The 12,630-nt window shown below is 37.4% G+C and overlaps 1 protein-coding gene across 1 annotated transcript in view; it reads right to left on the reverse strand.

The window, feature by feature from the left end:
• The window catches only part of COL4A5 (collagen type IV alpha 5 chain), a 301,445-nt gene that overhangs the window by 153,526 nt on the left and 135,289 nt on the right, over positions 1-12,630 (reverse strand). The window contains exon 3 of the mRNA XM_049871358.1: positions 4,959-5,048. Within this exon, the coding sequence (XP_049727315.1) occupies positions 4,959-5,048 (90 nt within the window). The remainder of the gene's footprint in view (positions 1-4,958; positions 5,049-12,630) is intronic.

A 12,630-nucleotide genomic window follows, 5' to 3' on the forward strand; every position in this document is an offset into this window, starting at 1 on the left:
TCTACTCTGTCCTGTAGGGTCTCTATGAGTCGAAATCCACTTGACGGTACACAACACTTTGCTTTACATAAGTGGTTTGCAACGTGCTCAATTCACAACCCCAGAGGTTCCGTGCCTCAGGACCTATCTCACAGCCCTACTTCGATCAGGGCAGCTGTTTTTACCTGTTTTATGTAGGGCTTCCATGTAAAGTTCCATTTGAAGAAAGGGTTACCCTGTGTATTAGTTTCCTATGCTGCTGTAACTAATTACCACAAGCTTAGTGTCTTAAAACAACACAAACTGATTATCTTATAGTTTTAAAGGTCAGAAGTTTGACAACACAGGTCTCACTGGGCTAAAATCAAGGGGTCCACAGGGCTGTGTTAATTTCTGGAGCCTGTAAGGGAGAAACCATTTCCTTGCCTTTTTCAGCTTCTAGAGGCCACCAGCATTCTTTGACTTGAAGTTCTTTTCCATTTTCAAAGCCAAGAATGGCCGGCTGAGTCTTTCTTACACTGCAGCACTCTGACACTGACTCTTGTGCATCCCTCTTCAACATTTAAACGACCCTTGGAAACCCTGGTAGCGTAGTGGTTAAGAGCTGTGGCTGCTAACCAAAAGGTCAGCAGTTTGAATCCACCAGGCGTTCCTTGGAAACCCTATGGGGCAGCTCTATTCTGTCCTAAAGGGTCGCTATGAGTCGGAATCGACTCGATGGCAACTGGTTTGGGTTTTTGTGATTACACTGGGCCCACCTGGATAATCCAGAATAATCTCTATTTTAAAGTCAGCTGATTAGAAACTTTAATTTCATCTACGACCTTAATTTTACTTTGCCGTGTAACCTAACTTAATCACAGGTTCTGGGGACTTATAGGTATACATCTTTGGCGACTGTTATGCATTGAATTGTGTCCCCCCCAAAATGTGTATCAACTTGGCAAGCCATGATTCCCACCTATTGTGTGGTTGTCCACCATTTTGTGATCTCATGTGATTTTCTTATGTGTTGTAAATCCTACCTTTATAATGTTCATGAGGCAGGATTAGAGGCAGTTATGTTAATGAGGCAGGACTCAACCTATAGGATTAAGTTGCACCTTGAGTCAGTTTCTTTCGAGATATAAAAGAGTGAAGCCAGCAGAGAGACAGAGGGACCTCAAACCACCAAGAAAAAAAGCAATGGTAGCAAAGGGAGTCCTTTGGACCCAGGGTCCCTGCACTGAGATGCTCCTAGACCAGGGGAAGATTGATGATAAGGACATTCTCCCAAAGCCGACAGAGAAAAAGCCTTCCCTTAGAGCTGGCACCCTGAATTTGGACTTGTAGCCTTCTAGACTGGGAGAGAATAAATTTTCTTTGTTAAAGCCATCCACCTGTGGTATTTCTGTTATAGCAGCACTAGATAACTAAGACAAGGCCATTTTTCTGCCTACCACATCCTGCTTTTAAAAAAGCTTAATAAACCGTTTCTACAACAGATGCATCTCTGAGGAGGTCAAACTAAATCAAAACAAATTCTATTTTAAAACAATTAGAAGGTCCTTTGTTTAAGGGAATCTTTTTGTACATTCCCACTAAAGGCAAAAACAAGACAAGGATGCCTTAATATTGTACTGGTAGTACTAACCAACATAGAATACTACAATCAATAACATAATTCAGCATGACAACTGTGTATAAAATTAATACAAAGAAATCAATAGCTTTCTTATGTACCAACAGCAACCAGTTAGGAGACATAATGGGAGAAAATACCAAATATACAACAGCAACAGAAAAGAAAATATCTAGAAATGAGATTAACAAGAAATGATTCATAAGAAAAGTTTTAAACACTTCTGATGTTCAAAACCATACACCAGGATAAATTCCAAATGAAGAATTTTTATAATGTTATAGTGCGGGATGCCTTTCTTAATCAAAATTAAAAAACTATAAAGGAAAAGACCTTTGAAAAACACACAGATACACAGACACATAAATGAACATGCACACACACAGCAAAGACAAACGACAAACTGAGGAAAAATAACTGCAACTCACAGTACAGACAAAAGGCTAACCTCCCTTATATAGAAATAGCTCACTGAAATAAGAAAATACCAATAATCCAGTAGAATATTAGGCAAATGATATAAATGCAGTTCACAGAAAACACAAATGATGCATAGATATATGAAAAGATGCTCAATTTCACTCAAAACAAGAGAAATGCAAATTAAAAGCACATTGAAAGACCATTTTTCATCTACCAGAGATTGGCAAAAATCCAAAAGTTTCATAATAGACAGTGTTGGTGAGGCTATAGGGAAACAAATCTTCTCGTAGACTGTCAGTCCAAGGATAAATCATTCAACCTTGGTTGGGGGGGAAAGGCAAATTGACAATATCTATACAAATACATACATACATGTAGCCTCCAATGTCGTAATATCACTTTTACTGATTTATTTGCAGATATAATACCTTCTGGGTGAAAGGATACCTATTCAAAGTTATATATTTTAGCATTACTGTGATGCATGTGTGCGTGTGTGTATGTGTATTCATATATATTTGTATCTGTAAGCATATCCATAAAAAAATCCTTGGAAGTATCCACAAGAAGCTAACATATGTGGATACCTACTAGGGATATGTGAAACTCAGTAGCTAATGAAAAAGGGTGGGAAGGAGAGAGGTTTTCGTTGTATACCTTCTTATGTGAATTTATTTTTGAATGAAATGAATATATTAACTATCAAAATTAAATTGTTAAATTTTGTTTGTAAGAATAAAGAAGTCCCCCCCCCAAAAGAATAAAGAAGTCCCTTGGAAATATATATATGTGTATATATACATATATAATGTGTGTGTATGTGTTTTATATATGAGTATACAGATTAAAGAATGAACCTACACAATTTTTTACTTAGTCCATATAGTATATATGTTAACATATACACATGTACCAAAATACCCAACTGCATAACAAGTATAAATTAAGTTATATTGGGAAACTGAAGTCATACTGGAGATAGAAGTGCAAAGTACTTAAAATTCAGAATTTTAAAAGTTTATAAAACATTCTGACCTTTTCTCTTTATGGATATTGAAATGGAATCGCAACAAAAGATTGAGCTGCTTTCTAAACTTAAACTGCATACAATCACATTTTTTAAAACTGCCATAATACTGTAGAATAGTCCTAATTAATGATAAATTATTTCAAAGAAATTCTGATGTAGCTAGCTTTTTAAAATCTGACTTCACTTTTCTATAGCTCAACATAAATTCCATTTCAAAGCACTCATTCCACAAACATGGCAAACATTTCACAAACATCTCAGTCTACTGGAGTTCCCTCCTCAATTTCACAAGGTTGTGCATAAATTATGGAGAGATTAAGCAGTTTCAAGTTGTCAAGGGGTGGGAAAGTGTGCTCCTCACTGAGATGTCCCATGCCAACAGTCTGCATGGATTGTTATGAGTTAGTGCTCACTTTCATCCATTTGACTCTTTCAAATTTCTGCTACTTCTGTGCCATTTCCTGGGTGTACAAGAATCATCCTGCTGCTCTTGTACCTCATTAGACACAGGAGATTCAGTTGAAGACCCCCTCTACCTAAATTCTATGTAGTCATTTAAGATTTTGCTGTTTTTTCAGCACTAAAGTTCAACTCAGGAAATTTAGTATGGGTCCCATCTGCTCTTGAATCCAGCAAAACTACTTTGATGTACTGCCATCTCCTCAGAGATCAGGCTCAACACCCCCCCCCAAAAAAATCTTGGCTCTGGGGCAGTTAAGTGATAAAAGGAATTTGTGCATTTAAATCAATTTCTTCCCTTTATACAGATGGCTACTTGGTGAGCATCCATTTGATTTCCTTAATACTATAACGATATGATATACTGCCATTACCTGGAATAATAAAATTAGGAAGGAAAGGTTTTTAAACCAGTTTTCCTTTCCAGGTAAATGAACAGAACTAGCATTTTTACATATAGCTTCAAAAATCTACCTAATTCAGACAGAAAAGGGCACTGAACCAAAGAAGCCATTGAAAACAAAAACAGAAACTTCTACACCAAACACACAAGGTAATTATGAGCCCAAGAGACATAAACCAGAGACTACATCAGCCTGAGACCAGAAGAACTAGATGGTGCCTGGCCACAACCGATGACTGCCCTGACAGGGAACACAACAGAGAACCCCTGAGGGAGGAGGAGAGCAGTGGGATGCAGACCTCAAATTCTCCTAAAAAGACCAGACTTAATGGTCTGACTGAGACTAGAAGGACCCTGGATGTCATGGTGCCCAGACCTCCTGTTAGCCCAAGACAGGAACCATTCCCAAAGCCAACTCTTCAGACAGGGATTGGACTGGACTATGGGGCAGAAAATGATACTGGTGAGGAGTGAGCTTCTTGGATCAAGTAGACATATAGAGACTATGCAGGCAGCTCCTGTCTGGAGGGGAGATGAGAGGGTGGAGGGGGACAGAAGCTGGCTGAATGGACATGAAAGGAGAGAGTGGAAGAAAGGAGTGCACTGTCTCATTAGAGGGAAGCTAGGAGTATGTAGCAAGGTGTATATAAATTTTTACATGAGAGACTGACTTGATTTGTAAACGTTCACTTACAGCACAATAAAAATTAAAAACAAAACAAAACAGAAACTTCTCTCAGTCTTAAAATTCACTATCATCTCTTCCTATTCCCTATCTTAAAAGGAACTGAATTTTTGTTAAGGATCCCAATAATCACATACCATTAACAGCATCTTCCAAAAATATTTAAATATGGCAGTAATACTCAGTTTTTTAAAAATCAACAAAAAATATAAATAGACTCCTGATCATGCTATTGTTTCATTTAAATATGAGCTTCTGGAAATGATTCAATAACTTTGATTTGTTGATTTCACACTTATTCCCACATTTGAGATGAATTAATTCCTCTGGTATTATTGGTTTGCAACTTGGCACATACCTTTTGTCCCCGAGGTCCTGGAGGCCCTTCTGGACCTGGAAATCCAGGCAAACCTGGATGGCCTTCCAAACCTGGAAATCCTCTCTCTCCCTGGAATTGAACAAGAATGAAAGGTATGGTCATTTATTAATTTTCAGGCATCAGGAGATTGGAGATACAAAAAGATTCAAAAACTACATAGACAAAACTAATTTAGTTTAATAATAATTAATTCACAGTGTTCACAGTATCCACTATCATGTATCCACTAACATGCAAGATGCCAGGAGAAAAACACAAACCACCCTGAATTTATATTACCTTATACATGGCATTGTAATACTTTGCTTTCTTGTAAAAGTAAAAAGCACATCACAGATGAAGCAAGATTTAGACATAACAATGTCAAGCATTTAATAGGGAAGATGGTAACAAGGCCAGGAAGCCATGTCTGCAAGGTTTACACTGAATAAGTATAGAGCAGGGATGAAGGACACTATCAAGAGAGAGAAAAGACATCCCACAAAAACAGGAGAAATATTTGCAAATCGTATATCTGATAAGAGTTTAATATCCAAAATATATAAAGAATTCCTACAACAACAACAAAAAGACAAACAACTCAATGAAAAAATGGTCAAAGGAGCCCTCACACGAATAGCTATATGCAGCGCACCTATGTTCACTACAGCACTGTTCACAATAGCAAAAAGATGGAAACAACTGATGTGCCCATCAACAGATGAATGGGTAAACAAATTATGGTATATTCACACAATGCAATATTATGCGATGATAAAGAACAGTGATGAATCTCTGAAACATCTCATAACATAGATGAATCTGGAAAGCATTATGCTGAGTGAAATTAGTCAGTCGCAAAAGGACAAATATTGTACGAGGCCACTATCATAAGAACTCAAGAAAAGGTTTAAACACAGAAGAAAACATTCTTTGATGGTTATGGGGGGGGAAGGCGAGGGGTATTCACTAATTAGATTGTAGACAAGAATTATTTTAGGTGAAGGGAAGGACAACACACAATACAGGGGAAATCAGCATGACTGGACTAAATCAAAAGCAAAGAAGTTTCCTGAATACAACCAAATACTTCCAGGGACAGAGAGGCAGGGGAGGAGGGCTGGGGACCATAGTTTTGGGGGACATCTAGGTCAACTGGCATAACAAAGTTTATTCAGAAAATGTTCTGCATCCCACTTTGGTGAGTGGCATCTAGGGTCTTCAAAGCTGGTGAGCAGCCATCTAAGATGCATCAATTGGTCCCAACCCATCTGGAGCAAAGGAAAATGAAGAAGACCAAAGACATAAGGAAAATATGAGCTTAAGAGACATAAAGGACCACATAAACCGCAGCCTCCATCAGCCTGAAACCAGAAGAACTAGATGGTACCCAGCTACCACCAATGACCACTCTGACAGGGAAAACAACAGAGAGTCCATGATGGAGCAGGGGAAAAGTGGGGTGCAAAACTCAAATTCTAGTAAAAAGACCAGACTTGATGGTCTGGCTGAGACTGGAGGGACCCCAGAAGACATGGCCCTCCGAACTCTCTTTTAGCCCAGAACTAAAACCATTCCTGAAGCCAACTCTTCAGACAAAGATGAGACTGGACTATAAGACATAAAATGATACTGGTGAGAAGTGTGCTTCCTGGTTCAAGTAATGGGCAGCTCCTGTCCAGACGCGAGATGAGAAGGCAGAAGGGGACAGGAGCTGGTTGAATGGACAGGAGAAATATAGGGTGAAGAGAAGCAGTGTGCTGCCACATTGCAGAGAGCAACTAGGGTCACATAACAATGTGTGTGTGTAAGTTTTTGTATGAGAAACTGACTTGAACTGTAAACTTTCACTTAAAGCACAATAAAAAAGAAGAAAGTAGCCAAAGCTCTTGAACAAACATTTCCCCCAAAGAAGATATACAGGTGGCTAATAAGCACACGCTGTCAGGCGGGATCAGTCCCTGGAGAAGGACATCCTGCTTGGCAGGGTACAGGGTCAACGAGGTGGATTGACACAGTGGCTGCAACAATGATCTCGAGCATACCAACGATTGTAAGGATGACGCAGGACTGGGCAGTGTCTCATTCTGTTGTGCCCAATGCAACACATTGTTTGATTTCTTGACTGCTACTTCCACGGACTTTGATTGTGGATCCAAGTAAAACGAACTCCTTGACAATTTCAATCTTTTCTCCGTTTATCATGATGTTGCTCATTGGTCCAGTTGTGAGGATTTTTGTTTTCTTTCTGTTGAGGTGTAATCCATACTGAAGGCTGTGGTCTTTGATCTTTATCAGGAAGCGCTTCAAATCCTCTTCACTTTCGGCAAACAAGGTTGTGACATCTGCATAACGCGGGTTGTTAATGAGTCTTCCTCCAATCCTGATGCCCCAATCCTGCTTCTCGGATTATTTGCTCAGCATACAGATTAAAAAGGTATGGTGAAAGAATACAATCTTGACGCACACCTTTCCTGACTTTAAACCATGCAGTATCCCCTTGTTCTGTCCGAACAACTGCCTCTTGATCTATGTAAAGGTTCCTCATGAGCACAATTAAGTGTTCTGGAATTTCCATTCTTCGCAGTGTTCTCCATAGTTTGTTATGATCCACACAGTCAAATGCCTTTGCATAATCAATAAAACTTCCTTCTGGTATTTTCTGCTTTCAGCCAGGATCCATCTGACATCAGCAATGATATCCCTGGTTCCATGTCCTCTTCTGAAACTGGCCTGAATTTCTGGCAGTTCCCTGTCGATATACTGCTGCAGCCGTTTTTGAATGATCTTCAGCAAAATTTTGCTCGCGTGTGATATTAATGATATTGTTCTATAATTTCCACACTCAGTTCGATCACCTTTCTTGGGAATAGGCATAAATATGGATCTCTTCCAGTCAGTTGGCCAGGAAGCTGTCTTCCATATTTCTTGGCATAGACGAGTGAGCACCTCCAGTGCTGCATCTGTTTGTTGAAACATCTCAATTGATATTCTATCAATTCCTGGAGCCTTGTTTTTCACCAATGCCTTCAGAGCAGCTTGGACTTCTTCCTTCAGTACCATTGGTTCCTGATCATATGCCACCTCTTGAAATGGTTGAATATCTACTAACTCTTTTTGGTATAATGACTGTGTGTTTCTTCCATCTTCTTTTGATGCTTCCTGTGTCATTTAATATTTTCCCTATGGAATCCTTCACTATTGCAACTCGAGGCTTGAATTTTTTCTTCAGTTCTTTCAGCTTGAGAAACGCCGAGCGTGTTCTTCCCTTTTGGTTTTCCATCTCCAGCTCTTTGCACATGTCATTATAATACTTTACTTTGTCTTCTCGAGAGGACCTTTGAAATCTTCTCTTCAGTTCTTTTACATCATCACTTCTTCCTTTTGCTTGAGCTGCTCGACGTCCGAGAGCAAGTTTCAGAGTCTCCTCTGACATCCATCTTGCTCTTTTCTTCCTTTCCTGTCTTTTCAGTGACCTCTTGCTTTCTTCATGGATGATGTCCTTGATGTCATTCTACAAAACTCGTCTGGTCTTTGGTCACTAGTGTTCAATGCGTCAAATCTATTCTTGAGATGGTCTCTAAATTCAGGTGGGATATACTCAAGGTCATATTTTGGCTCTTGTGGACTTGCTCTGATTTTCTTCAGTTTCAGCTTGAACTTGCATACGAGCAGTTGATGGTCTGTTCCACAGTCGGCCCCTGGCCTTGTTCTGACTGATGATATTGAGCTTTTCCATTATCTCTTTCCACAGATGTAGTCAATTTAATTTCTGTGTGTTTCATCTGGCTGGGTTGATGTGTATAGTCACTGTTTATGTTGGTGAAAGAAGGTATTTGTAATGAAGAAGTCGTTGGTCAGGCTCACATAACATCAAGTATCTACTAAATGTCTCCACCTGAATATTTTTCAGGCTCTAAAGTCTTTTCATATTTTATCTTATTTAATCCTCCTAACGATAATATAAGGTAGATAGTACTATTACTTCCATTTTACAGATGAAGAATCAGGGCAAAGAGAAGTTATATAATTTTCCCATAGCAAACTCAATATAATCAATACTGAAGTCATTATCTTTCTGGTCTCTTCCCTATTCCAGAAAAGAGCACAACTCAGCTGCCCCAACCAGAAATCTGTAATAACCTTGACCCCTGCAATGTAAGCAATCATGCCTTTCCACCATCTTATTTATTCTTAGGGCCCAACAGAATACTCAGTAAACACGTATTCATTAATAAACTTCCTTGATGAGTTACATAAAATTCATGACACACGCTTTTGCCTCCCCGCCAAGAAAAAGTTAGGATTAGGAGAAATTATAAAAAGTGTGACTTTTTTCTGATAAAACAGGTTTATTTATCACAAGTTAATATTAAAAAGATAATAGACTGATTTATTTAGAAGCAGAGCCTCAGTTTGTGAGCCAAAGGCATCCACAGAAATGTTATCAGTTTACAGGAACAGCACTTCATAATCAAACTAAGAAAGTAACATGACCATGGGAATAAAAAGAATATTTTAAGAATAATTTTTCAAGGAAGATACAAAATTAAAAGGAAAATGTTAGATTTCCAAAAACAGGAAAAAGAGAAATTAGGGCAAACTGATAACTAAGATCAAAATTCTGTAGGATTATAATATGTAAAATGTAAAAAAATTTTTTTTTTGGGTAAGGCAAGACCCTCAATAGACAAATGAAAACAATGACTTAATTAGGTAATGCAATTTCTCTTTTGTTTTTGTAATTATATACCACAAAGAAATATTTGCAGCAATATAAGTAGGAGAATAAGAAGGCTGGTCTTTCGCAACTGTCAAAATAGAGGTATTCTAGGTCAGAAGTTCTCAAACTTTAACTTGCATTAGAATCACCTGGAGAGCTTGCCCACCAAGATTACAGGTCCTATCCCCAGAGTCTGAATAAGTAGGTCAGCTGTGGAGCCTATGAATCTGCATTTCTAACAAGCCTGCAGTAGCTGCTGATGCTGCTGGTAGAAGAGCACACTTTGTTTAGGTAAAATTTGACTGAGACATGCCTTTTCGGTTCTCAACTGGGTTTCAACTTCTTGTTCTCACTGAGAGTTTGGCCAGTTTTGTTTTTAGTAGTATGGACTTGGACACATTCCTTCAGGAGAATCTAGATGTTTTGTTGTTTCTGTGTTAAAAATCCTTTTTTAAAAACAGCTTTATTTAATAAAAATAAACTAAAAGTATAAAATTTGAAGTTCTGACATATGTGTGTGTGTGTATATATAGAGAGAGAGCACCAGTGAAACCATCACTACAATCAAAATAATTAACATCTATCATTTAAAAGTAGGAGCCCTGGTGGCACAGTGGTTAAAGTGCTCAGCTGCAAACCAAAATGTTGGTGGTTCGAATCTACCAGCTACTCTCGGGAGGAAGATGTGGCACGGTCTACTTCCGTAAAGATTTAAAGCCTTGGAAACCCTATGCAGCAGTTATACCCTGTCCTGTAGGGTCACTATGAGTCAGAACCTACTTGATGGGTTTTATCACTCACAAAAGTTTCCTTGTGCCCCTTTATAATATCTCCTATATGCTCTCAACGGCACTGGTTTACATGTCCTACTCCCCTTTCCCAGGCAACGACAAATCTGCTGTCACTATATATTAATTTGGCATTTTCTAGAATTTTATATAATGGAATCATACTATTCTTTTTGTTTAACTTTTAACTCAGCATATTTATTTTGGAATTCAAACATGTGGCAGGTATCAATAATTTATACTTCTTTATTGCTGAGTAGTATTCCAATACAGATACATTGTAATTTGTTGATTCATTCACCTGCTGATGGATAGATAGGATGTTTCCAGTTTCTGGCCATTACAAATATAGCTGCTATGAACATTCATGTACAAGTCTTTGTATGCTCATATGCTTTCGTTCCTCATGGGCAAATGTCTAGAAATGAACAGGGCCATATAAAAGTCTATGTTTACCTTTTTAAGAAATTGCCAAACTGTTTTCAAAGTAGTTGCACTATTTTACATTCACAGCAGCAATCTATGACAGTTTCAGTTGCTCTATATCCTCTCCAGTCCTTGGTATGGTCATTTTCTTAATATTTAGACATCCTAAGAAATTTATAGTGGTATCTCAACATTATTATAATTTGCATTTCTCTAGTCAATAATGTTGAGCATCTTTTCATATGCTAATTTGACATCTGTATATCTTCTTTTGTGAAATGTCTTAAAATCTTTTCCCAATTTATTTCTAATTTAATTTTATTTTGGGTTATTCGTTTTCTTACTGCATTTTGAGAGTTTTTCATATATTCCAAATACAAGTCTTTTATCAGATATGTGATTTGCAAGCATGTTTTCCTAGTCTGTGGATATATTTTAATTCTCTTAATAGAGTCCTTTAAAGTGCAGAAGCTCATAATGTTGATGAAGTCCAATTTATCAGTATTTTCTTTTATGGATCATACTTTTTGGTGTCATATTATTTGCCTAACCCAAGGTCACACAGATTTTCTCCTATTTTCTCTTCTAAAATTTTATAGTTTTAGGTTTTATATTTAGGTCTATGAGCCATTTTGAGTTAATTTTGTATATGGTACACAGTATGTGTCAAAGTTAACTTTTGTGCATACTCATGTCCAATTCTTCCAGTACCATTTGTTGAAAAGACTATCCATTCTTTGCTGAATTGCCTTTGCACCCTGTGCCATTCATCTATGTCTATCCTTATGCCAGTAACATACCATCTTATTTACAGTAGTTCTATAATGGAATTGTATATCATAAATCCTCCAACATTATTCTTTTTAAGGCTATATTAGCATTTCCAACTGAATTTTAAAATTAGATTGTTAATTTCTACAAAATACCCTACAAGGATTTTGCTTGGGACTTGCATTGAATCTACAGATAATTTGGAAAGAACTGGCATCTTAATGGTATTGAGCCTCCTAAGCCATCTGTGTTATAGATTTCCATTTATTCAGGTATTAATCTTTCTTGCTAATATTTTTATAGCTTTGACTGTACAAAATTTGCATATTTTTGTCTAATTTATTCCTATTTCAAATTTTTGATGCTACTGGAAAAGGCCAATATTCTATTTTTCATTGCTGGAATACAGAAATGCAACTGATTTTTGTTCATTGGTTTTGTTTATTCTGCAAACTTTTTAAGCTCCCTTATTAATTTTGGTTGCATTTTAGTATTTTCCAAGTAGACAAAAAAAAAAAAAAAAGAGTTTTATTTCCTTTACAATCTGGATCGTTTTCCTTTTTTTTTTTCCTTGTCTTACTGCATTGGCAGTGTTGAATATTAGTGGAAAGAGCAGATACCCGTGAGTCTTTCTTTACCATAGAAGGAAGGAATTCAGTCTTTTTCCACTGAGTATGATTTTAGCTGTAAGTTTTTGGTACACGCCCCTTATTAGGATCAGGAAATACCTTCTATGCCTAGTGTGCAGAGAGTTTTTTTTTTTTTAAACAGGAATGGATGTTGAATTTTGTTAAATTTTCCTCTATATCTATTAAGGTGATTATATGATGAATCACATTTTTTGATTTTTGAATGTTAAACCAACCTTGCATTCCAAGGATAAACCCCACTTAACCCGTTGCTGTCGAGTCAATTCTGACTCATAGTGACCCTACAGGACAGAGTAGAACTCACCCATAGGGTT

Source organism: Elephas maximus, chromosome X (assembly GCF_024166365.1).
Source record: "Elephas maximus indicus isolate mEleMax1 chromosome X, mEleMax1 primary haplotype, whole genome shotgun sequence".
Taxonomy (NCBI): Eukaryota; Metazoa; Chordata; class Mammalia; order Proboscidea; family Elephantidae; genus Elephas; species Elephas maximus.